Source organism: Panthera uncia (assembly GCF_023721935.1).
Source record: "Panthera uncia isolate 11264 chromosome B3 unlocalized genomic scaffold, Puncia_PCG_1.0 HiC_scaffold_1, whole genome shotgun sequence".
Taxonomy (NCBI): Eukaryota; Metazoa; Chordata; class Mammalia; order Carnivora; family Felidae; genus Panthera; species Panthera uncia.
This window is the reverse complement of record NW_026057582.1, coordinates 92,588,214-92,615,802: the sequence shown is the minus strand read 5'-3', so window position 1 is coordinate 92,615,802 and position 27,589 is coordinate 92,588,214. Positions and strand designations below refer to the sequence as shown.

General features: G+C 33.8%; 1 protein-coding gene across 3 annotated transcripts in view; it reads left to right on the top strand.

Moving 5' to 3' along the window:
• Nucleotides 1–27,589, top strand: part of DMXL2 (Dmx like 2) — a 152,411-nt gene that overhangs the window by 104,499 nt on the left and 20,323 nt on the right. For 2 of the 3 annotated variants that reach the window (XM_049613613.1, XM_049613616.1), the window contains 11 exons: nt 1,322–2,998; nt 5,960–6,070; nt 9,878–10,047; nt 13,223–13,320; nt 13,773–13,938; nt 15,260–15,524; nt 19,245–20,323; nt 21,117–21,308; nt 22,874–22,950; nt 24,297–24,427; nt 26,201–26,449. In XM_049613613.1, coding sequence (XP_049469570.1) covers nt 1,322–2,998; nt 5,960–6,070; nt 9,878–10,047; nt 13,223–13,320; nt 13,773–13,938; nt 15,260–15,524; nt 19,245–20,323; nt 21,117–21,308; nt 22,874–22,950; nt 24,297–24,427; nt 26,201–26,449 — 4,215 coding nt within the window. The remainder of the gene's footprint in view (nt 1–1,321; nt 2,999–5,959; nt 6,071–9,877; nt 10,048–13,222; nt 13,321–13,772; nt 13,939–15,259; nt 15,525–19,244; nt 20,324–21,116; nt 21,309–22,873; nt 22,951–24,296; nt 24,428–26,200; nt 26,450–27,589) is intronic. The other variant, XM_049613614.1, reaches the window with a different exon arrangement.

The window sequence follows — 27,589 nt, the reverse complement described above, 5'->3', positions numbered from 1 at the left end:
GTAGGGGCTTTATAAAATGCTTTTAAATGTGTTAATTGACAGTAACACTCCAAGGGAAGTAGTAACATGACTCCTACTGTTTGGATGGAACAGGCTCAGATGTTTAAGTGGCTTTCTCACTGTGCAAAGGTATTGATAGACCAGAACTTGAATCCAGGTCTTCTGAACCCAGTCCTTATCACTGTTACTCCTTAGGTTATAGTTGACAGTGGATGTGTGGTGTTAGCCTTCAGCAGTCAGGAATAAATATGAGGATTCTGGTTCACTGTTAAGAGAATATGAATTAACCCTGGTAAAAATGGTGAGATCTAGCAGTCTGTTTAGCTGTCTGAAAACATTTTGATGGTAGGGGTAGATTGAGGGTCTGGATTATTCGAGGGCAGATTAGGGACATTTGAATGGGAAATTGTAATGACTACTTAAGAATCCACGTGGAGAAAGACAGATACCATATGTTTTCACTCTTATGTGGATCCTCGGAAACTTAACAGAAGACCATGGGGGAGGGGAAGGAAAAAAAAGCTAGAGAGGGAGGGAGCCAAACCATAAGAGACTCTTAAAAACTGAGAACAAACTGAGGGTTGATGGTGGGGGGGAGGGAAGAGAGGGTGAGTGATGGGTATTGAGGAGGGCACCTGTTGGGATGAGCACTGGGTGTTGTATGGAAACCAATTTGACAATAAATTTCATATTTAAAAAAAAATCTATGATGAAAGGGGAAGCTGGGTGGCTCAGTTGGTTAAGCTTCTGACTTCAGCTCAGATCATGATCTCATGGTTCGTGAGTTCAAGCCCTGCGTCGGGCTCTGTGATCACAGCTTAGAGCCTGGAGCCTGCTTTGGATTCTGTCTGTCTGTCTCTCTCTCGCTCTCTGCCCCTCCCCTGCTCTCTCTCTCTCTCTCGAGAATAAAATAAACATTAAAAAAATTGAAAAAAAAATCTATGATGAAAATGATTAAAAATGGAGACTGAATTCCAGTGAAGGCATATATAAATTATAGCAGATAACAGATTTAGTGATTAAGGATTGACTTGTTTTATTGTTTGAATTTTATTTTAATGGAATATTCACCTCATTTAAACATAATTACCTAAAAACTAATTGATGATTATTGCATATTTTTGTTTCACCACTGGACTCTTTAAGCTTCATATAGATACTTTAGCCAGTGGACATTTAGTGTAAATTCCTAGTTAAGGGGAGTTTGCAGAATTATGAAGAAGCTTATAGTGGCTTTGGATTTATCACATTCTAGAACTTGATTGTTAGCATTTTAGTTTATGGTTCTATTGTCATGACTATCTGATTTTTCTTTTTTAAGGCCATCTGAGTTCTTCTTCAATTTATCCAGTATGCCTCGCACCTTATTTAGTGGTTACAACTTGTTCTGACAATAAAGTACGCTTCTGGAAGTGTAGTATGGAAACCAGCCTGCAATGTAAAATTGATGAGAAGGAAGCTTACCATTGGAGGAGATGGCCCTTGATGAATGATGAAGGAGAAGATAATAGCAGTACAGTGAGCATTGTGGGAAGACCAGTTGCTGTTAGCTGTTCATACACAGGTCGCCTTGCTGTGGCTTACAAACAGCCTATCCACCACAATGGTTTTGTTTCTAAAGAATTTTCCATGCATGTTTGCATCTTTGAATGTGAATCTACAGGAGGATCAGAATGGGTTTTAGAACAAACAATTCATCTTGATGATTTGGTCAAGGTTGGGAGTGTACTTGATTCAAGGGTCAGTGTTGACAGTAACCTATTTGTGTACAGCAAATCAGATGCACTTTTGAGCAAGGATAGATACCTTATTCCGAATATCAAACATTTAGTACATTTGGATTGGGTATCAAAAGAAGATGGCTCCCACATTCTCACAGTGGGTGTTGGTGCTAATATCTTCATGTATGGGCGGCTTTCAGGAATTGTGACTGAGCAGACCAATAGTAAGGATGGAGTAGCTGTCATTACTTTACCACTAGGTGGTAGTATCAAGCAAGGAGTTAGGTCAAGGTGGGTTCTTCTTAGATCTATAGACTTAGTGTCTTCTGTGGATGGTACACCTTCACTGCCTGTTTCTCTCTCCTGGGTGAGAGATGGGATATTGGTGGTAGGAATGGATTGTGAAATGCACGTATATGCACAGTGGAAGCATGCTGTCAAATTTGGAGACATTGAAGCTGATAGTCCCTATGCAGAAGAGACAGTAACACAAGATCATTCTGCCTTTAAATCTAATATGTTGTCAAGAAAAAGCATCGTTGAAGGAACAGCTGTTGCTGATGATGTTTTTTGTTCACCAACTGTAGTTCAAGATGGTGGCTTATTTGAGGCTGCACATGTACTTTCACCTACTCTCCCACAGTATCATCCAACTCAGCTGTTAGAATTGATGGATTTAGGGAAAGTTAGAAGGGCTAAAGCTATTCTCTCTCATTTAGTAAAATGTATTGCAGGTGAAGTTGCAATAGTTAGAGATGCTGATGCTGGAGAAGGAACTAAGCGACATCTTTCCCGAACCATTAGCGTTAGTGGCAGTACAGCAAAGGATACAGTCACCATAGGAAAGGATGGTACTCGAGATTATACTGAGATAGATTCTATTCCTCCACTACCATTATATGCACTGCTTGCTGCAGATCAAGATACAACCTACAGAATTTCAGAAGAAAGTACAAAAATACCACAGGGCTATGAAGATCCTACCAAAAGCGAACCAGAAGATCAGTATTCAGAGCTGTTCCAAATCCAGGATATAACAACAGACGATATAGATTTAGAGCCAGAAAAGAGAGAAAACAAATCAAAAGTAATAAATCTTTCTCAATATGGACCTGCTTACTTTGGCCAAGAACATGCTAGGGTACTTTCAAGTCACCTTATGCACTCAAGTCTACCAGGCCTTACCCGTTTGGAGCAGATGTTCCTTGTAGCTTTGGCTGATACAGTGGCTACCACCAGTACCGAGCTTGATGAAAACAGAGATAAGAGTTATTCAGGTAAAAATTCCCACTAAAATTTATTAAGTTATGAATAGAACCATTTATATAATTTATATAGTGACTCACGTATTAAATTGCAGTCTTTTTATAACCTTGCAGTGAAAAGACTTCTCTAGCTAACAGTTACTGTTAAATAATATGATTAGTTGTAAAAGAAAAGACAGTTGGGGTAGGCTGTGACTTGCACATGATTTCATGAATTTTGATGTCTTTGTGTGTGTTCTTGTATGAGTTTTTACTCTGAAAGTTTTGTGTGATTTTAGATATATGTAGTCTTTTGTTTTTTCAAACATATTGACTCCTGTGACTTATTTTAATTTTTATTTACTTTTAATAATAATAATGGACCATTTGTTAGTTTTACTCTTGAACCATGAGACTTATAGGGACCATGAACTCAACCGTTTCTAGGTATAAATATTTTTTTACAATTACCTAATTTCTCCAAAAAGTCTCTTGAGAAGGAGGTTTTATACATTTTACTATAATGTGTGTCTTGATTAATTTGCTCTAAACCAGAACATTTTTGGCTGTCTCCTGAAACTAGATTCCATTCTCTTTTATGCAGATAGTTGAATTATAAATGATGGCATTTGTGTTGATTATAAATGATGGCATTAGCAAAGGAAACCGAAAATTATTGATCATTCATTCATTCAGTAAATATTGTGGAGGAGTGAACAATGGCTATGTGCCAGGCACTTTATGTACTTTATCATACTTAATTATCACAACAATCTTCTGGTAGGTAGCTATTATTATACTAAATTTTGTAGATGAAAACACTGATCCTTAGGGAGATGAAGTGACATATGAGATCACACAGGTAGTAAGTGGCAGAACTGGGGTTCATATGTGGATAAATCATTGCCTCCCAGCCTGTACCCTTACTATTTCACAAGATTTCTAAATTTGACGGTAAAAGACTGTTCCTCAGAGCTACCTGGAATATCTCTCTTCATATAGGTTTATATACTTAAATCTCCAAAGTTTTCTCTTCGTAGATTAAAATAACTAGAGACCTTAGGTTTTTCTATGACCTATTTTCTAAATGTGTTAATTTTAAAAATTCTGATTATTATGATAAATTGTGTGCAATAGAGCAAGCTTCTCCCCAGAATAGCCTTAAGCCTTTTTTGAAAATTTAATATACATCAGAATTTTTACTCTGGGATATTAAGAAGATAAATATACCACAATCCATGAAAAACAGTTTAAACTTTCGGATACAAAACAATATGATTGGCTAGGCAGTGTAAAAATGGCTCTTCCTGGTTACAGTGGACTTTCATGAGGTAGATAAGGCAGGAATTAATGTCTCCATTTCACAGGTGGGGAAGTGAAGCTCAGAGTTTAAATATGTTGCACATCTCAGTGAATAGATTCTAAGTAAATGGATTCTTTTAAATGCAATTAGAGGCATTCCTGACTCTTTTCTTTTCTTTCACACCCCATATCCAGTCTCCTGACAAATGCTACTGGTTCTTTCATATCCAGAATTCAGTCATTTCTCACCACCTCTCCTGTTAACACTCTGGTCCAGGTCACTGTCACCTCTTGCCTGGTTATTGACGGTCTCCTAAACTGCCTCAGTCTTGTCACCTCAGTCTCTTCTCACATAGGATCCAGTGATTAATCACATTTAATCTCTCTGGTGCTCAACATACATGAGTGGCTTGCTATCTCACTTTAGACTAAAAGCCAGAGATCCCTGTGTGACCTGTGTTCATTTTCATTCTACTACATTGGCCTCCTTGCCAATGTACAAAGTACATTACGCACATTCCTGTCTCAAGGTCTTTGCACATATTGTTTCCTCTGTGTAGAATGCTCTTTTTCCAAATTTATGCCTGGCTCATTCCCTTACCTCATCAGATTTCTGCTGAAACATCATCTTCTTGGAAAGTTCTTCCCTGGCTATGCTTGATAAAATAGAACCTTCTTACTCCAGTACTCTCTGTCAAACCTATTTTTTATCTCTCTATAGCATTAACTTTCCACCAGATACTTTTTGTTTGTTGTTTCTGTGTCCTAAAATATAAGCACTATAAGAGGAAGGATTTCCTCTTACTCACTGCCAAATCCCCAGCACCTAAACTATGACTCACCTGTAGTAGATGCTTGATTTGTTGAATGAATGAATGAATGAATGAGTGAGTGAATGAATATAACTAATGGGAAGTAGAGCTGGAACTTGAACTTTGAGAATTTAAAACATTTTATTTTCTTCTAGAAAATATTATTTGATTCAACATTCTTAGCACTTTCTAAGTGGCAGTTACTGGGCTGGGTGCTGTTAATAGTTTTGCATTGCTTTTTCCCAACAGTGGCTATAGTTTGATTAAGCTCACCATACTTTCATACCTTCATGCAACTTGTAAATAAGAGTAAGTTTGTGGAATTAGGTTAAGATTCAGCCTTAACTCTGGAAAACTAGCCTAGAGAATCAAATTTCAAATCTTTCATGGTACTATATTTCAGTTGAGCTAACCAAACTAGAAGATACTGCCTAATTAATGATAATAATGATAATAATGATATCATTTTAGATATGTAATTCCTATTTTTTAAATCTCACCTAGGAAATGCTTTTTAAAATTATACTTAGCTTACTATAGTTAATGTATTCTTTATTGGATTTCAAGATTTCATTTATTATGAATAGCTATAATGACTATTATTACCTGTACTAATAGACAATTATGTTTTCTCCAGTCATTTTTCATTTGGGAGTTTTAGCCTTTACACATTTTTTTTTTTGTAAAGATACATGTTCTATATATACTATATATATATATATATATATATATATATATATATACACACTTAAGTGTTCACAAAGGGATACACTCAAACATACATTTTGTATATATTATTACTGAATTTAATGTTTATTTCCTAATTTTTTTATTGGTTTGTTACCTATTTCCTTAAATATATTTTCTGCTTACTTTATAGGAAGAGACACATTAGATGAGTGTGGTTTGAGATACTTATTAGCTATGCGTTTGCACACATGCCTTTTGACATCACTGCCTCCTTTATACCGAGTACAGCTACTTCATCAAGGTATTTAACTCATTGTCTGAACCTTTGTGCAACTTTTATTTCATATTGAAATGAAATACTTGGATTTATATTTGTGTATAAGAATTAGCTAAATCATTATATGCATATTTATCATTAGCCTTAAGATCTTCTTGTCACATAGTACCCACTTAACCACTTTACTGTGCATCTTTTAGCTCTGTTCCATGACTTTTACTTTTCTATTTCAGTTTCTCAGCTCTTACTCGCTGAAGTCGTAGTAGCCTAGGAGTAAACCTGATAAGCTTGAGGCCATAACCCAAAGTCGCCCTGAATTTCTGTGACATCTGATGTCTTTTCTTTAAAAAATATGTAAATTTTTCCGTGTTTTTTATGTTTATCTTAGTATAAGCATTTTAAGTCCTGTACTCACAAGTAAAGCTGATGTTCCAAGAATATCTGCCATCTAGAGATGCAGTAGCTTTGCATACTTGTAGCACATTGCCACACCCCCTGATTTGAGATGTAAGGATTTCTACCAGCTGCCTAATTTACAGATTGAAAAATGAAACTTTTTATAAAGTGACCCGCCTAGGATAGAAGGCTATTTGTGAATAGAGTTGGAATTAGAATCCCAGCCCAGTGCATTTTTCATTAGACTATGTTTCTTTTTAAACCAGCATCCTGGACACAGTCTCATAATTAATGCTTTAGTATTGAAGGAATTAGAATATCAGACTTTATAGTTTGTTGTTCTTGGCCATAACACTTACCCTTTACCCTCATAAATGTTCTTTGAAAATTTGATTTTAAATAGCTGTCTAATATTCTGTCATGTCTCTAAACTGTGTTTCATCTATCCAGTCCTTTATTTTTGAAACAAATATTGCTGATTTTCTTTTCTATTTGAATTATCGCTGTAATGAATGACCTTAAAACCTTGCATATAAATATTTATGTGTATATCTGATTATTTCCTCATGTTACTTTTCCATCATGGAGTTACAGTATTAGAGGGCTTCAAAATTCTTAACTCTTTTTTTTTTTTTTAAAGGTAGTTGTTTTTATTTTTAATGTTTGGGTTGACAGTTTACAGTATTGCCAGGCTAGTTTTCTAAACTCTGAACATAACTATATCTTAGTATCTTTTATTCAAATATAATTAATATACCATCTTAATTTCAGGTGTACAATATAATGATTCATCAATTCTGTACAATTTTCAGTGCTCATCAAGATAAGTGTTTCACCTGTTCCCCCACCCACCTCCCCTCTGGCAGCCACCAGTTTGTTCTCTGTACTGAAGAGTAAAATTTCATAACTCTTGATAAGTATTGCCACAGACAGAAACTGTACTCATTTACATTCCAAGAGGCGATGTTTGATGATTTCAATAACACATTTTTAACACTTGATATTATCATTTTAAACAATCTGTGCCATTTGGATAGGTTTAAAAAATGTTAACTCAAAGGTCTTTTAAATTTTCATTTTAAATGATAGTCAAATAGTACTGAATCACTTAATAACAATTATGTACTTTCCTAGGGAGATCTAACACACCTCTAATTTCTAAAGCTTTGCTAAATTCCATTTTCTCTTTGACACAGTTAAAATATTGGAGATAAGTGACTGGTGTTACAGGTGATGATCTTTGGGAATAGGTCTCGGGGAAAAGTGAAGTAGCCAGTCTATAGATAGAAAGGCTAAGAAGAACAAGGAAAAACTGCAAAGAATAGCCTGCTATTTAAACCAAAACCAAAAAAACTGCCTGTTTGTTCCTCTGTTTTTTTTCTTCTTAATATCTTTTTTTTTTTTTTTTTTTTTTTTTTTTTTTTTTTTTTTTTTTTTTTAGTATTAAGATATGTGGCAGGTCACTTTAATCTCTGTAGTTACGATTTTTTAATCTATAAATTAGGGGGCTGATATAAATCCTTGTATCTCAAATCAGGGGGTGTGGCAGTGTGTTACAAGTATGCAAATCTTCTGGATTACTGTATGGCACATATTCCTGAAACATCAGCTTTACTTGTGAGTATATGACTTATAACACAGTGCTTATATTAAAACAAACATAAATAGTTAGGCTTCCAAATATATTCACTGCTCTTTTAATCTTGCTTTCCAAACCTAATTTCCCCTGACATACATATGTTTTTTTGTTGTTTTCTCTTAATCATACCAAAAATTGAACTAATTAAATTTCATTTAAGGGTATAGAATGTAACATATTTTATATTATTCTTTATATTATAAATTTGCTGTTATCAAAAGTATACTGTATGCATTGCTATGTAATAATAACTTTTAAAGCAAAGTTTGAGTTATTTGATGTAGTGATTATTTCTTAAATCAGGCAAAGATTTAAATGAGAAAATTAATCTTCCTTTTAGGTTCTGAAAAACTACAAATTGGTGTTTCTTAAATTTTGACAATTTTCCCCTAAATTTATGGTGACAAGGTTTGTTGCATTGATTTTTGTGATGTGATTTCAAACACAGTTGTATATAAATGTTAGTAATGGGAAATTTAAGAGTTAAGATTATTATTCAAAATGGTCATAATAGTTTTCTCTTTTTTTTGAGAGAGAGCGAGCGAGTGTGTGTGTGTGTGTGTGTGCGCGCGCGCGCGGCGGGGAGAGAGGCAGAGGGAGAGGGAGAGGAGAATCTTAAGCAGGCTTCATGCTTAGCGTGGAGCCTGACATGAGGCTCCATCCCATGACCCTGGGACCATGACCTGAGCTGAAGTCAAGAGTCAGATGCTTAACCGACTGAACTACCCAGGTACCCCAGTTTTTGCCTTTATACTTTCTAAAGGAACTGTTGTGAAACCGTAAGGTTTAGAAAAACTATATTGTAAGTCTATATAGTAGTTGTTAATGAAAAAATTATATGTAGTAATGTCTATGGTCTAATAGCATGGAGAAGCCTGTGTTGTGACTGTCATTGACCTCAGACATGTCTTTGTTTCAAAAACTGGTCCATATAGATGGCTACTTGGACCAGTTTAGGCTTGCTCCTAGGCTCCTGTGGGTTCTTCTGGGCTTTCTCACTTACCTGTCACCACTCTGTGTCATTTCCCTCATGCTTCCTCTTCACCTGCTCTAAGTGGAATAAAGTGTTATCAATAGTTAAACTATTGATAAACTTCCTTGTACTTCCAAGTGTGACGGTGTCACTAAACCCATTTTGTTGCCTCTAATACAGCCTAGAGCCCTGTCATTCTTCTACCAGGGTGGAACAAATTTGCCATATACCATCAGTATTTGGCAGCTTTAACTACTTTTAACTGAGGTGCTGAAGGCAGAGGAATGTGTCTCCTGACTGTTGTTCCCTTGAACTCTCTTGAAGGTTAGAGTTTACTATAAAACGATACTTAGTTCCTTGGCCAGAGGGATGAATGGGGCAGTTTTCAGTATTCAATACTAAAATTCATATTATGGTCTACAAGCAAGTGGCATTGTGAAAAAACACCCAGAGACACAGGGCCAAGATATTTTATTTTGACCAAAGCTTTCACTGTTGATAAATTTGGTGTGTGTGTGTGTGTGTATAAATGACTCAGTGTTCAAATATCTTTCCAGTGATCACGTTTTGGTGTCTCTAGTTTTGCAGAGAAAAAAAGCAAATACTTTGGAAAAAAGATGGATATTTTAGTTTTGTGTATCCTGCCATTGATCTTGTATTTAGAAGCTTAGAGTGTAAAGTCCTGAATGAAGACTTCCTTTCACCCATTTTTTTTGCTTGAAAATTCTTCTCCAGGATGAATGAATACAGGACTATGTGAAAAATTGTTTTTGTTATTTTTGGATATAGTTCTGAAGGTTATTATTTTGCATTTCTAATTTAGGTGTGTCTACCTGCCATTTTGCCTGGGCTTTTCATTCTGAGGCTGAGGAAGAACTAATTAATATGATTCCGGCAATTCAGAGAGGGGACCCTCAGTGGTCTGAGCTAAGAGCTATGGGAATAGGTTGGTGGGTCAGGAATATTAACACTCTTCGAAGATGCATTGAAAAGGTAACTTTACTTCATTGGATGTTGAAATTAAAAAAAAAATCTTAAAGGATAAAAGATATCATGTTCCAGAAAATCTGTAGTGGGGAATTAGTTTGTACATCTTGAGATCTTAAAAATTTCTTAAATAAAAAGTTTTGGAGATTCCAAAAACTTGAACTTTATAAAATATGTAGTGTATCAGTTGCCTTTTACCATATATGCTGAGTTTATAATATTTGTAGAATTACTTATGTTCTGCTATCAGTTGAGGTGGTTCCTAGTTTGGGAAAATGCAAAAATCTTTTTTTTTGATAACTGAAAGTTTGTCACAGTTATGAAAAGTACAGCATAGAGAATATAGCCAATAAAATTATAATACTGTACTGTGACAGATGGTGACTGTACTTACTGTGGTGAACATTGCATAATGTGTAGTATTGTCAAATCACTGTTGTACACCTGAAATTAATATAACATTGTGTGTCAGCTGTACTTTAATAACGATATTAAAAAAAGAAAAATCTAAATTTAGAAAGCAAACTTTGGTTCTTATCAGATCATGTTAATTATATATGAGAATTCTTTTTATATAAAGGATTCTCTGTATGACTAGGTTAGTAAATAGCAAACTTCCTTTGCACACTTAAAATACCATTCCATAAAAGATTTTGATTTATGTGCACTTGAAGAACATATCTGTGGCAGCAAATTAAACATGCTATTAAAAAAATTTTTTTTGAGAGAGAGTATGAATGTGCACACGAGTGGGGGAGGGGTAGAGAGGGAGAGCGAGAGAGAATCCCAGGCAGGTTCCATGCCCAGCACAAAGTCCGACAAGGGGCTCAGTCTCATGACTCTCAGGTCACGACCTGAGCCGAAATCAATAGTTGGATGCTTGACCGACTGAGCCACCCAGGCGCCCCACTACAAAATTTTTTAAAGCAGGTTTTTGGAATCTGTTTTCTGGTAGATTCCCTTTAGAAAAAAAATTTATTAAGTAAGTTGTTAGTGGAAGCTGCAGGTTCTTTCAGTGTTGCAGAAACTAACCATTATTGGGCATCCTCTGCGTACCAGGTTTGTGCTAGTTGCTTTTCATAAATTATTTCATTAATCATTTCATCAGTCCTGTGTTACCATCTCCATTTCCACCTGATGGAACTAGGACTAGAGAGGTTAGATAACCAGCCCAAACTGCCAACATTTATAAGTGTTAGATTTAGTCTGTGCCCTTTTTATTCTATAGGGGTTAGGAAAGTGGAATTCTCATTTATTGTTTACTTTTAGGAGTTCATTGACATTCTCGGAAATACAGTTAATGGTACTACATTTGTGAAGTATAAATTTATTTCTCCCAAGAGGAATTCATTCCTCTACAATGGGTGTTTTCAAATTTTAGTGTCAGAAGAATCACCTGTCAAACTTATTTAAAATGCATATCCCCCAGTCCCATTTTCATTTGGTAGGTTGAAGGTGGTTAGGGATGTGCCATATTCATCTCCCTTAAAATCCTGTGTTGCTGGTGTTTATCATGCCCCTCAGATCCCTTTGAGATGTGAGCACAGAGGTGTCATTTTTCCTGTTACATGTAAGGTAGCTGATATCAGTGTTTCTCCCTCAAAATAGGCACAAATGTAAGAAGGAATTTATTCTCACACCAACCAAATAATGTAGTTTCTGGTATATAGGGAAAGTTAATTGTTACAGCATGTAAATAACACAGTACCTACATTAAATTTTTTATATTCCAAAACAGTGGGAAAAAGAGGGCCTAATTTATCTGAAATGTTTCAGATGTTGTCTACAAATATCTCTTTAATTTCTTGTCAGCAGTGTGTTTTGTCATTATAATTAAGTATCTCTGATATGTACATATGATTTATTTCCATTAGAAATATTAAAATTGAATCAAAGGGTATGTGAATTTGTTGCCTTGAGATGTATTATAAATAGTTAGCAAAAAATGAATAAAAATTTCTCTAAAAATTACGACACATCAAAATACTAAGTTAAATGATTGAAGGCAAGAACATACTAAAAAAGGAGAAGAGAAATAAGCAAGTATTGAGAGTAAATCAGTTTCCATGATGTGGTTTCCCACTCTTCCATGCCTTGGTAGTTTCCTGTTTCACCATCACTCAATGTAAGCTAATAAAACATCTGTTGTTTTTTACTGTTATATTTCTCAACTTAGTGATTTGCGGAAGTTATCTAAGTACCTTTGAGAAATAAGATACGGTCAGTATGGTACCATGTTCAGAACAATATAATTATATTACAATAATGTTACTGGCTTAATTTTTAAACTTTTTAACATTGACTTGATCAGTTCTGTATGAATTCAGCAACTTTGGTTATATGGCTCCATGGAGATTATCAGTTATGTGCTCAAGACTCCCATGGAATTTCTAAGAACTGAAATTTGTCAGCACTTTAAAATAATGGAGCTTCAACATTCTGTATTTTAATTACATACCAGAAAGAAGGTGTCATTCCTTTAGAATTGTCAAAATTTGATTGGAAAAATACTAGGAAAGAATGTTTTTTAGAAAGTATGTTTAAAAAAAACTGGAACACTTAATTTTGTTTGTAGTTTTTAAATGTGTGTGTCTAGTTCCCAAGTCACAGTATATAATAAATATTTATTCAATGAGTTGAGAGAACTTTAAATTGTGAAATCACATACACTGTAGCATTTAGCATTTTTGCTTTTACCAAATGTTATGAAAGGTAACGTTTAATTTTCAAGTAAAGGTCATATCTATTGAATATTCTGCCTTCTTTCTCTAGTTTTCTATGATAGACAGTTATTACTGCCTGGCTTCTAATCCCTTTTCTGCCCCTTACACTGTGACCTTAGAAAATTCACTTAACCTGTCTGTGTCTCATTTGCTTCTAGGAAGTAAAATTGGGGTAATAATAGTACCTCATGGATTGTGGTGATTGAGATAAGTGAAAGGCACTTAGATGGTGCCTGGTACATGGGAAGTAATCAGTACATGCTAGTTGCTGTTATTATTTTTATTATAATTACTGGCATACAAATGGTTGTCTCTAGGAGTATATATTATAAGCCGCTGGAGATTGCGGAGTAGAGCCAACTTTTCTCATTTCCATGGTTACTGTCAATTGTTGGTTAATCGGTTGTAATTCTTTTATCAAATAGTTAATTTAATAGAATATTTTATTTATCATTTAGGTTGCCAAAGCTTCTTTTCAAAGGAACAATGATGCCTTGGATGCTGCATTATTCTACCTTTCAATGAAGAAGAAAGCAGTAGTGTGGGGTCTTTTTAGGTAAATTTCCTCAGTTGTTAACATGATTTAATGGAGTTTTTCTGTGCTGGGAGTCTTCTGATGCTAATGCTTTTGAAAGTACTTAGATGTATGAGCTTTGAACTTGATCAAATCAGCTTACTTTTTTGTATCTTGGTTTCTTTATCTGCAAAAAAATGGGCATAATATTTAGGTTAAGTTAAACTTAAGTTTAACTTAACCTAAAGGATGGGATGTTGTTAAAAAAAATTGACAAAAACATTTTGAAAAGTAAAAAATGCTTTTGCTTTCTATTTACATGTATACAAGATATTTTGAACTTTCCTTATTAGAAGTGAAGTTTGATAACAGATATCTATCACTGAAGTTACTATTTTTTAGATGGATGTTTGAGGTTATTTTCACTTAATCTACAAAGGATTCAAAATATTTTAAATTTCCTTATCTGCTGATATTTGTGTTCTGGTTCCCAGGTCACAGCATGATGAAAAAATGACAACATTTTTCAGCCACAACTTTAATGAAGATAGATGGCGTAAAGCTGCTTTGAAAAATGCTTTCTCTTTACTTGGAAAACAACGCTTTGAACAATCTGCTGCTTTTTTCTTGTTAGCTGGTTCATTGAAAGATGCCATAGAGGTATAAATAAGAAAACATGACATGAAATACTTCTAAGAGATTGCAAATCTGGAAAGGTCATAGACGAGAATGTAATTTTTTATCTTATGTTTGTAAGGACAACAAATAACTACAGAGGTTACTGAACGTAAATAGTGGCCTGGCGATAAAAAAAAAATTATAAATAAATTCAAGTGTGAAACCTAAATGAAAAATTTTATACAGGGAATATTGCATTTCAAGATAAGTATATGCATTTCAAATATATATGTATGAAAAAATGGTAAAAATCGTTTATGATTATTCCTAGCCATCTTATGATTCTGAACTATTTGAAGTGTGTATAGGTCACAATCTCCTTCTCTGGTGTAGACAGGCAGGTACTTTTCTTCTAACTGAAATTCATAGATAAGGAACTGAAATTCCAATTTATGCTGTTTTGTAATGCAGTCATCTTAGATGGTAGAAAATGAATGAAGAGGTAAAACACTGCATTTTTTGATATCTAATCCTGGCAGCTGATTAAGAGAGAAATTATGAATGTTTCTGTTTATTTATGAGCTCTTTCTCTTAGGATACTTAATATCATTCTGAACAATCCTAAAAGGTGAAGGAAAAATACTAGATATAACTGGAATGTACTACATGATAGAAAAAATAGGAAATATCCACTAAAGAGAAATTCTTTACATTTAGAATTGGTTATATTTTCAAAATTATCTCTGATGTATGATTTTTTTAAATAAATATTTATAATTTTGAATGGGAAGTTTAACTTAGAAGACATTTAAGGTGAAGAAGAGAAATGTTGATTGACTGAGAGATGCTTTTATTGACCAAATGACCTCAGATTCTCAATATGAGTAATTACATTAGAATATAAATTTAACAGTAAAAATAGAATATGTGGCTTTATTTCATGTTTTTTTGTTATGTAATTAAAAGGTTCTTTTAAAATAGTAATAATTATGCTTATGTGGAAGTGTATTTGGAAATTAAGAGGAATTGATACATATAAATTCGAATGTCGTAAGTATATTTAATTTAAAATGAATGTTATTAATTTAAATTGGCCTAAATCTGATGCGATGTTGATATTTGTCTTAGGCTTATTTTGTTTTATGTCTCATCTTTCTAGCTACTAAGTTCTAGTTTCTTACTCTTCTTGCTATTCCTTAATCTCCTATCAAACAGTCATTTAATTGCCTTTTACTATCCCAACCTCTGGACCCCTCCCTCCACTATGATAATATAAATGGTAGTTTTCAGGGTATCAGTGGAATATTTCATATCTCTAAATAATTTTCATCAAATAGGTATTTCTTAATATCTTAATTTGTAGGTATGTCTTGAAAAAATGGAAGATATTCAGCTAGCCATGGTTATCGCCCGTTTGTATGAATCTGAATTTGAGACTTCATCCACTTATATATCCATCCTAAATCAGAAGATTTTGGGTTGCCAAAAGGATGGCTCAGGATTTGATTGCAAAAGGTTACATCCTGATCCTTTCCTGCGTAGCCTTGCCTATTGGATAATGAAAGATTATACCCGAGCTTTAGACACATTATTGGAACAAACACCAAAGGAGGATGATGAATATCAAGGTAGGACATTTGTGGGTTTCTCTTTTTCTTTCTTTCTTTTTTGTTTTTAAGATTTTATTTTTAAGTAATCTCCACACCCAGTGTGGGGCTTGAACTTAAACCCTGAGATCAAGAGTCACATGCTCCACTGACTGAGCCAGCCAGGTGCCCCTCTTTTTCTTTTTTAAAAGAAGACTATTTCTGAACTTGTTCATTTAAAAAAAAAAAAAAAAAACGAAAAACAATTTTATTAAACTGAAACATGCATAACCTTTACCCATTATATAGTTCTTCCATATTATCATACAGCCATTTTTTTTTTTTTTAAGTAGAAATTTAGTTGTTACACATACTGGTTTAGTGCATGGGCCTTCATTCTTATGTGATAAACATTCTTTACTTCTAATTATCCCAAATAGTTTAGATTTTTTAAAGTATCTGGAGGGTATTTATTAGCACTGTTTGCAATAATTTTTTAAAAATAGAACATTTTAAGTGTTTGTTAGTAGAATAATTAAATGATTTATAGTATATCCATACTACAGAAATAGTGTGCCATTAGAAAATGAAGTAGATCAACGAATTAATATTTGCTGTATTATTAAGTGAAAAAAGCTAGATGCAGAACAGTGTGATTCTTGTTGCATTTTATTTACATATGCATGTTGCAAACACATGCATGTGTGTGCATATACGTACTGCATCTAGTCTCCCTCTTCCTCTCCTTTGTTGTTTTCTGGAACAAATCAAAAGTAACTGAATACTGGTTACTGCTTAACTTTGGGGAATAGGTGTGGGGAGATAAAAAGCTTTTACTTTTCATTCTGTGTTTTCTAGTTACAATTGAATGATGGGTATTAAGGAGGGCACTTGGTTGTGATGAGCACTGGGTGTTATATGTAAGTGATAAATCACTAAACTCTGCTCCTGAAATGAGTATTACCCTGTATGTTAACTAACTAGAATTTAAATAATAACTTGAAAAAATCTTTATTACATATTATTTTTAAATGCTAAAAAAGCTTGCATGGGTAAAGGGACTAGGGTACCCATTTTTACATTCTTCTTCATAAAGAAGAAATATTTTAATAAATAATATTAACAATTTTAAAGGAAAGGTAATAAAGCCGTTAGGAGAAAAAATAAGTATCTGAGTTTCCCAGGTAATTTTATTAAAATGTATACATTTTTATAGAAGGAAGATTATTTTTATTTCTTAATGTTTTATAGGTTATTTTTTAAAAGCTTGTTATTGTGGAAAACTGCAAATATATATAAAAAAAGTGAATAATAGATCTAAAGTCTATGAATCTATCACCCCGCTTCAGTAGTTATCAACTTAAACCAACTTTATGTCATATATACACCCACCATTTTTACCCCCTCCCATTCTAAACATAGATTTATTTTGAAGCAATTTCCAGTATATCATTTCTTTTGTAAATATTTCAACATGAATCTCCAAAAAATGACTCTTAAACATAACACATGTCACCATAACAAAATTTGATTAGTAATCAAAGTAGGCAATGTTCAGATTTTCCTGGTTGTCTCATAAAATCTTATACAATTGATTTGTATAAGATCCTCAAGATTGCTGAGATGTCTCTTTTGTCTACTTTATTATTATTTTTCAATGTTTATTTTGAGAGAGAGTATGTGTGTACATGGGGTGGGAAGAAAGGCAGAGAGAAAGGGAGAGAGAATCCCCAGCAGGCTTCAAGCAGTCAGTGCCAAATCCTACGTGAGGCTCAAACTCACAAACTGTGAAATCATGACCTGAGCTGAAATCCAAAGTCAGACACTTAACTGACTGAGCCACCAAGGTGCCCTGTCTACTTTAATTCGTAGTTTTTCCTCCTTCCTTTTTCTTGTCCCTTGTAATATATTTGTTAAAGAAGTCAGATTGTTTATTTTGTAGTTTCTTACTTTTTAGATTTTGTGTCATTTCATGTTTTTCCCCCCATGTTGTCTGTATTTCATATATATTGGTAATTTATGAGATTTTTGGCAGAAATATTTCCTGGTGGTGTGGAGTACTTCTATTAGGGAACTCATAATGTCTGCTTGTTGAGCTTTTTGTTGTGCTAACAGACATCAGTGATCACTGCATAGATCCGTTATTTCATTAGTGTTGGTCAAGTGATGATACTCTAATTGTGTCATTCTATTCTTCTCTTATGAATTGGAATACTTGCCGAGAGTGTAGTCTCCCTAAGCAGCTGTTTGATTACTCTAAATCCAGTGGTATGCACAGTGAAGGGAACATAAGTGTTTGATTGTTTCTCTTTACCAGTTTTCAAAATAAGTTTGGTTCACTAGCATACTACAAAGGTAACTAATGAGTTTTTATTTTTATTTATCTGAACTCACAGATTTAGATAGATTTGTGTTTTAATCCATTGTACTTTATTATGGTTGCTCAGATTATCTCATTTTTAACCAGTTGGAGCCTCTACAAGTTCTTGAATCCTTTTGACATTATTTGTTGATAGTGTCTTTGTTTTTTGTTCTGGCAAGATGTTTCAGGCTCATCTTATACATTTCATGCCCCAGACCTGGAAATGGACATCCTTTAGAAGAAGGATCCTTTTAGGTGGGGAATAATAGAGACTACAGCCTGGACATAGGGATCCTCATTTGCTGTTGGTTTGGTCATTGTTTCTAGGCTGTTTTAATGAATGGAGCTAGGATATATATATATGTGTGTATATGTATATATTACACACATATATATGCATATATATATATCCATTTTTTTAAACATGAGAATTCAGGAGTTCACACTGAAATTTTTAATTCAATATAAATTATAGATTTTTTCTTTTTAGATTTCAAATCTGTATATAATTAAAAGCTTGAATTCTCATAGCATTAACATATTTGTTATTTTGTATGTATATGATTGCTTCAGAATAATGATACAAAAATTCTTCATAGCAACATGTTTTCATAGCAACAGTTTAAGCTTTTTTACTTGTTTGTTTGTTTTTAGTAGTTATTTTTGTTTTTGTGGTATATCCCAGTCAGGATGTACAGTCAAATTGCTTAAAGTCACTTTATAGTTCTTCTCTGTGTGGTTGTGCTACCAGCTTGATATACAGAATCACTTGTTTAATTTTGCTTTTGCTTTTTTTGTGATTTTTTAAATTTAATTTTTCTTTTAAAATTATATACAATGTTGACATGGTTTTTAAATAAAATATATAAAACCAAGGTATTTTCAGAGAAATCTAGCTTCTTTCCTGACTTCTCTATCCTGTTCTTCCCTCCCTTTTTTGCAAAGGAACCAATTAATTTTTGTGTATGTGTTTTCTTTCCATTTAAAATATATAAGCAATATTGGGGCTCCTGGGTGGCTCAGTTGGTTGGGCATCTGACTTCAGCTCAGTTCATGATCTCATGGTTCATGGGTTCAAGCCCTGCTTTGGGCTCTGTGCTGACAGCTCAGAGCCTGGATCTGTGTCTCCCTATCTCTCTGCTCCTTCCCCACTTGTTCTCTCTCTCTCCCTCTCTCTCTCTCTCTCTCTCTCTCTCTCCCCCCCTCCCTCTCTCCTTCTCTCCCTCTCTCTCTCTCAAATACAAACATTAAAAAATTCTAAAAATATATATATAAGCAGTATTAAAATATATAATTTTTAAATATCCTTTATTTTGAGAAAGTGCTGACATTTTATTCTTTTGTAATGTAAGCGCAAATTGACATAGTAACTTGTAATTGTATCTGTTTCATTTCTATAGTTATCATCAAATCTTGTAACCCAGTGGTGTTTAGTTTCTACAACTACCTTCGAACTCATCCTTTGCTTATTCGAAGAAACCTTGCCTCCCCTGAAGGAACTTTGGCAACCTTAGGTCTCAAAACTGAAAAAAACTTTGTTGATAAAATTAACCTTATAGAAAGAAAATTGTTCTTTACCACTGCAAATGCTCATTTTAAAGTTGGATGTCCTGTTCTAGCCTTGGAGGTACTCTCCAAAATTCCAAAAGTTACCAAAATATCTGCCTTACCTTCAGAGAAAGGTCAGCCTGACTATATTTCTAAAAAGACAGATGATGTACCTTCAGAATCAAAGACTCTGAGTGATGTCAGTAGAAGTTCTGGCATTGATTGGTCAAATGTAACTTCATCACAGTTTGACTGGAGTCAGCCAATAGTAAAAGTTGATGAGGAACCTCTTAATCTTGATTGGGGTGAAGAGCATGATAGTGCCTTAGAAGAAGAAGAAGAAGATGCTGTTGGCTTAATAATGAAAAGTACAGATGCCAGGGAAACAGATAGACAAGATCAGAAGGCCTCAGACCCTAGTATGTTACTGACTCCTCAGGAAGAGGATTGTCTTGAAGGTGATACTGAAGTTGATGTGATTGCTGAACAACTAAAATTCAGAGCTTGTTTAAAGATCCTCATGACTGAACTAAGAACATTGGCTACAGGTTATGAAGTAGATGGTGGAAAACTCAGATTTCAACTCTATAACTGGCTTGAAAAGGAAATTGCTGCCTTGCATGAGATATGTAACCATGAATCAGTTATTAAAGAATATGCCAGTAAAACGTATTCTAAGGTAGAGAGTGATCTTTTGGACCAGGAAGAAATGATGGACAAACCAGATATAGGTTCCTATGAGCGCCACCAAATAGAAAGACGGAGATTGCAGGCTAAACGAGAACATGCAGAAAGACGAAAGTTGTGGTTACAGAAAAACCAAGATCTCCTCAGAGTGTTTCTTAGTTACTGTAGCCTTCACGGGGCCCAGGGTGGTGGTCTGGCCTCAGTAAGAATGGAACTCAAATTTTTGCTACAAGAATCACAGCAGGTATGAACTTCACTTTTGTTTTCATTCTTGGTCATTTTAATAATTTTAGTCATTCTTTTTTACTAATGTAGATATGCCCATTTCCTCTATTCATAGGAGGCAGATATTTATGCTCTGCGTGTGTCTTTTTAGATCAAAGTTATAGTGATTATGAGTAGGCTTAACAGCTTGAGAGCACAGCTGTTGTCATACTCACCTTCATATCTTCTGCATCTTACATAGCAACTGGTACAGATTGGGTGCTCAATAAAGTTTTGTAGAATGAGTGAATAAATACTGCTTTTATTCAGATGTTCATCACCAGTGTTTTTTTAAAAAAAATATTTATTTATTTTGAGAGAGTGAGAGCATGAGTTGGGGAGGGGCAGAGAGAGAGGGAGAAAGAGAATCCTAAGCTGACAGTGCAGAGCCTGATTTGGGGCTTGATCTCAGTCTCGTAAGATCATGACCTGAGCTGAAATCACGAATTGGATGCTTAACCAATTGAGCCACCCAGGCGCCCCTTGTCACTAGTATTTTTATCATATAACTATTTTTTTAAGTTTATTTATTTATTTTGAGAGAGACAGAACATGAGCAGGGGAGGGGCAGAGAGAGAGAGACAGAGAGACAGAGAGACAGAGAGAGACAGAGGAGAATCCCAAGCAGGCTTCTGGCAGCCAGTGCAGAGCCTGACATGGGGCTCGAACTTAAACAAAATCATGAGTTGGATGCTTAACTGAGCCACTATTAATTGATTTTTTTTTGTCCTTCATTTTAACTGTCTTGAAAAAAAATCCACTGTAACCCACAGGAAACTACAGTGAAGCAGCTCCAGTCTCCACTACCATTGCCTACCACCCTACCTCTGCTTTCAGCAAGTATTGCTTCAACAAAAACAGTCATAGCTAATCCTGTATTATACTTAAATAATCACATCCATGATATACTTTACACTATTGTTCAGATGAAAACACCACCTCATCCCAGTGTTGGAGATGTGAAGGTAATGTAAAGTTTATATCAGTTGATATTGTACACATTGAGAAGGTAAATATGTTATACTTGTCTTCCTGTTGAACTTAGAGGAAATATTGTAAAGTGCTCTTAATGTGCTACTTCCCCAATCCTAATCAGTTGAAGACTCTTTGTCCAATGAACGTAATTTAAAAGGAAGCATTCCTCTTAATTATGGAAAAGTAGTTTAAGACAGACAAATACTTTTTTGATTATAAAATAATTTTTCTAGACACTATTCTTATCTCTTAATATTCCTTTCAATCTTCCATTTCCATTAAATGAATCATTAATTTAGAAATGTTTATGACTATGTGCCAGGATATTGTGAAAGTATAAGCTCAGGGAGTGTCTTTGAGAAAACTACGACTGATCGGAAATATCCCAGAGAAAGTATCCTCGTTACTATTTCCCTGATGATTGTGTTTGCTGGAGGCTGTGCAGTAATGAGGGGCCATCAGGTTTCAAAGAGTTACTACCTCCAGATGAAACCCATACCCTGTGCTGAAAACTTAAGAACAGATAGATTCAAAAAATCAGTAGGAAGCTTGGCAGGATTTGGAATTCATCAGACAACCTCTGTGCTAGCCTATGTATATTTGTGCTATGCTTTTTCCAGTTCCAGTGGTTGATGTCCCCAACATCTTTGTTTTTTATTTATTTTATTTTAAAGGCATGTTTGACCTCTAGGAGTACATTCTTCTGAAGGACCCATGAGTTACATCAACCTATTAGAGACTTCCAACCCATAGCATGAATTAATCTGTATTAGTATTTAAGCAGAGATTACTTAAATTATTTGTTAGGTGAATATGGACACTTCGAAAAGGCACTAAATTCTAAGTAAACATTTCCATTCCTAGAAATTTGTATAAGACATTCAAAGAGTATGAAACTATTTCTAAGTTCCCTTCAAATTTTAAGATTTTTATGGGTCTGAAAATGTTGATTCAGTGTGGCATTTTAAGATGTACTTTTGATAATGATAATTTTTAAACTTTCTAAATTTAAAATTCTAAGAGTATGCACTACTCATAAGTACTAAATAAGTTACTTGCTTTCTGAAAACAGCCATTTCATACAGTGATTGATATATCTAAACATTTAATTCATTTTTATTACTAAGATCAAGTATTTATTTTCATCAAGGGAAATTTTGTAAGGCAGTTTAAAATAAAAGCTCTGAAAATTGTATACTTATTTTTATTCTTCTTTTTTTTTTTTTTTTGAATACTAATCTTTAAGCTAATCATTAGCAGGTAGAACAGTCCCAGTAATAGATGAACATGGGCACTTTGCTCAGGGTCTGGTAAATGGCAGACTCACAGTTAGTAAATATTTGATAAATGTGTTCTGAATCAGTTAGCTTTGTTGTGGGCATTCATATTAAGTTGGGTGAGTGTTATTTTATAAGTTTTAAAGTAGAGTTAGTAGTCTTAGGATTTAGTGTTATTTATGATATTGCCACTCTGCTGGGTATTTTTTAATATTTAAGATATTACTGTTGTATAGAAATGTTAGTATAAAATGTAATTGTGGCTGTTTTGGTTTTAGGTGCACACACTTCATTCACTAGCAGCATCACTTTCTGCATCAATTTACCAAGCATTATGTGACAGTCATAGCTACAGGTAAAAAAAAAAAAAAAAAAAAAAGAAATCATGCTAAATTATTAATACAGCAAAAACATTAAAATGTGCTGAAGTTTATATCAAAGTTCTATTTCCTAGGGATGGAAATATCCTCAAATATGACTGCCATGTGTACTCTAATAGATAAGAGAGAATGAGAAATAAAATAACTTTAATTTAGCTGTCACCTAGTAACAACAGAGGCATACAGAAAATGATAAATAGTAAATGGAAATTATCATCATCACTGTCTTTTTTGATTTTAAGAAAAGAATTTTTCACTATTTACTATTTTTCTTTAGGAACCATTTCTTTTAGCATTGGATTAGCTCCTATATTGCTTAACTGCTTTTCAGTTGGAAAAGGAAATACTTTTTAAAAAATCAAAAAGGACATTTCTTAACAAATAATTATTAAAATCATTTTTCTTACCCATTTACATATAACATAGAAGTCTTTGAAAATGATACTGATGAGAAGTAATGGTTTAAATTTTTCTAAATGTCCTGTTACCTTTATTAGTGTATACTGTACATTTTAATGATGAGGGCAGTGTAAGTAGTAAGAAATTAAATCACTAGGAAAGATGACCCAGATTTAAATGAATTAATAAATGAAAAACCTTGTAATATAAATAGAATCATATTAAATTTATATTAAACATATGTCTAGATTTTTTTCTTGTAAATTCAGGAGCCTTTTGTGAGAAGATTTGATACAGGCCTCAAAATGGCCTGTACTCTGCTTTCAGTTCAATAAGATGCGTCGGAAATGTAAATAAGGGAAAAATAGTTTATTTAATTTACTATGATCATCATAGTGATCAAAGCCAACTTGTTTGATATCAGTCACTGGTTAAAATGGCACTAAATGAGAATTCAAATAAATATTTTTTAAATGTGTATTTTCTCATCCTTAGGCTATGATTGACCCTCAAGGGAGTTAGCTTTACTTTCTGTTTTTGTATTTTCCGCAGCTCCACAAAGAGGAGAGAAATAAATATTTAGTCACATTTGGCTTTAGGATTTGATATTTCTAAAATATTCTCCAGATTGTAGTTCATATTTTAGTTCAAAGTTAAGGTTGCACAACTTTGCAGAGCTAAGAAATGCAAGAAAATAGCACCCTGAAACTTTCTAATATAGTCTAGTGCTAATAGTACTCTTCTTACTTTCAGACTCTTTTTTTTAATAAAAATGGGTGAATATAGAAAAGATTTTCAACCATCTTGAAAAGTTTTTAAAAGGAGTAAATATCATTCTAATCATCTAAAATAAATATGTATAAAGCATAATTGCTAATTACCTCTGTTAGGGTGATAAATAACCAAACCTTATTTGTTTTAGCAGTCAGACAGAAGGAAACCAGTTTACAGGAATGGCTTATCAAGGACTTCTTTTAAGTGATCGTCGAAGACTCAGGACCGAAAGTATTGAAGAACATGCAACACCGAATTCTTCTCCTGCTCAGTGGCCGGGTGAGCATTTAAGTGTTTCGGTTTTTAAACCTTATTTGGCAATTCCATTTTAAAAACTTACTAACTGGTTTCCTGATTGTTGTTCTTTGTGGAATTGGTGAATGGTTTTTTTTATTTGTTTGTTTTTGATGATGTTTTCTGCCATGGGTTAGGAATTATTAAGTACTGTAATGTTGTCTGAAGACTCAGGAAGTTAAGGCTTCAAAACCCAGCTGTGTTGACCAGCATAAAAAAGCAAGGTTTAACATCTTTCACAAGGGTGAGCACATCCTCTTCCTTATCCTTAGAAATTCCAAATTAGAGAGCAGTATCACAGAGACATTTTCACAGATGTATCAGAGAGAATACGATTACTCTCAAGTGTAAATTTGTATGTTGGGATAAGAGTGACCATTCTGTGCTGTCTGCCAGTCCTTCTCTTTCTCTGGTTAGCTCTTTTTCTCATCATCCACATCAGTTATTTCAGACTTCTCCACTCTCTTCATACCTTTTCCTGGTTTGCTGTGTCATTCAGGTTTTACTCTACTTGCTTTATAACTCTGAGTTCACACATTAGTGATTGTTGTGAAGAGTGGCAGTAGAAAGAGGTGACAAACTCAAACTGGATATTTAAAATTGATTTGTGTGTAAGTTTCTAGAAACATTGTTTCCATTTTCATTTTTCTTGGAATAAATGAGACTTACAAGAAATTGAAAAAACAGTACAAAGAATTTTTGTATAGCCCCCACCCAGATTCTCCACATGTTAACATTTTGCCATACCTGCTTTAGCATTCATCCTTCTCTTTCTCTCACTGCGTGTGTGTATTTACGTATTTTTTGAAGTATTTGAGAGCAAGTTGTATACATGATACCCTTTTACATCTAAATGTATCATGAGTCTTTCCTAAAAACATTCTCTTACATAACTGTAGCACAGTATTCAAATTCAGCATCTTAACGTTGTACAATATTGTTCTTCTCATCTGTAGATCTTTCAGAAATCTCTCCAGCTGCCTCACTCATGTCTTCCATGTGACATTGAGTTGTAATGTCTCATGAATCTCCTCTGTCTTAGAGTAGTTCTTAATTCTTTTTTTTTTTTTTTTTTTTTTGTCTTTCATGATTGATACTTTTGCAGAGTAGTAGACAATTATTTTTTAGAATGTCCCTCAATTTGGGTTTTCCTAACCTTAGTATTAGATTCAGGTTGTATGTGTTTGGCATGGATACCACAAAAAAGATACTGTGTGCCCTTAGTTCAGACTGTCAAGAGGCATATGACGTCAGTTAGTTCCATAATTGGTGCTATTAACTCTGATCACCTGTTAAGGTAGTTTCTGCCAAATTTCACATTTGTTAAGCTAATATTTTTTCTTTGTAATCAATAAGTTTCTTTTGAAGAGATAGTTTGAGACTGTGTAAAATATTATGCTTTCACCCACTAATTTTAGCAGCCATTCTTGCCTGAATCAGATATTACTGTGGGGATTACTAGATGGTGATTTTTCTAATTTTATCATTCCTTTTACTTTTAGTTGAAATTGTACTATGAGGAAGAGCTTTCATTTCTCCCCTTTTTATTTATTTATTCACTCATTTATTATATCAGTATAAACTGTGGGCTTATTTTATTCCATAGATTATAATCCATTTCTGTCATTTATCTTGTTGCTCAAATTATGGATATATTACATAATATGGATGCATAATTTTGGTTAAGTTACAGATTTGGATTTTTTCTTCTGGAGCTTTTTGCTGATACACTCCTTATGATATTATATATCCATACAGGTGTGAGCTCACTCATTAATCTCTTGAGTTCAGCTCAAGATGAAGACCAGCCAAAATTGAACATTTTGTTGTGTGAAGCTGTTGTTGCTGTTTACTTAAGTTTATTGATACATGCTCTTGCTACAAATTCCTCCAATGAATTGTTTCGGCTTGCAGCCCACCCATTAAATAATCGGATGTGGGCTGCTGTTTTTGGAGGGGGTGTGAAGCTTGTTGTGAAACCTCAAAGACAAGCAGAAAATATTACAGGTAAGATAAATTTGATACCAATTAATATATGTAAATGTAAATAATTTCCAGTGCAAAATAAAAGATTTTCTAATGTTACAAGAATTTTTATTTTGAAAATCAGTGATGTTTAAAATCTCATGACTTTGGTTAGAATAGTAAATAAACTCATGTTCAAATAAAAATAAAGTTTCAGTTGAACATTTTTTGATAAACCAGGATAAATTTGAGGAGGATAAAAAAGAAATAGAGGACAGGTGAAGGTAAGTGAGGAGAGTGTTAAAGAATGGAAAGGGAAAAGGATAGTTTTTAGAGAAAAAAGATTTAAATAGATCATCATAATCTTTACAGAGCATGAGAACAGTTGGCTTCATATTAGGTTCATGGTCATGTGCAAGATAGCTTTTACAGTCATGCATATGGTTTTTAAAATTCCATTTTCTGCCTTTTTTTTTTTTTTTTTGGTATTTTTTATCCCACTTTTAAAAATGGAAGGATATGTAAGGTGTAGAATGATGATATAGGAAGAGTTTCCATCTCGGTGCTGAAACAGAAATCATGTTAATTCATCCTTGGAAATGAACTACAGATGGGGAATCAATGGCACAAAGAGTTTAAATGACACTGGCTCTAATCTGTGTCCTTACTGCCCAAGGTTGAATTAAATGAATAAGTTTCTGTATAAGTCAAAGCAGGGGAGGATGTCTTAGCCTCTTTCATTGCTTGCACTCCCCCGTATGTGAGTGGGTGACTCTTCATCTTTATCTTGTTCGTACCTTGTTGTAGCCAACCTTAAATTTGAAAGTTTTCCCCTCAAATCACTTCTTTCTCTTTCTGAATTTTCTATTATTTTTTTTCATGGTAATCCATTTATCAAGTCATACATGCTTAAAACTTCTGAGTGCAGATTCATATTTGCATTCATTTAACACCTACTACATGACAAGCAGCGTTGTCGGCTTTGGGATGAATAACACAGACAACCCCTTACCTTCATGAAGCTTACACATATGTAGTGGAGGTTAGCACACAGTAAACAAATTAACAAATAATAGTATTTCAGTTATGATAAGAACTATGATAAAAATAAAGCAGAGTTAAATGGAGAGTCATGAAGGAAAGGGTTTGTGAACAGTTTAGTTAGAATGGTCAGAAAACACA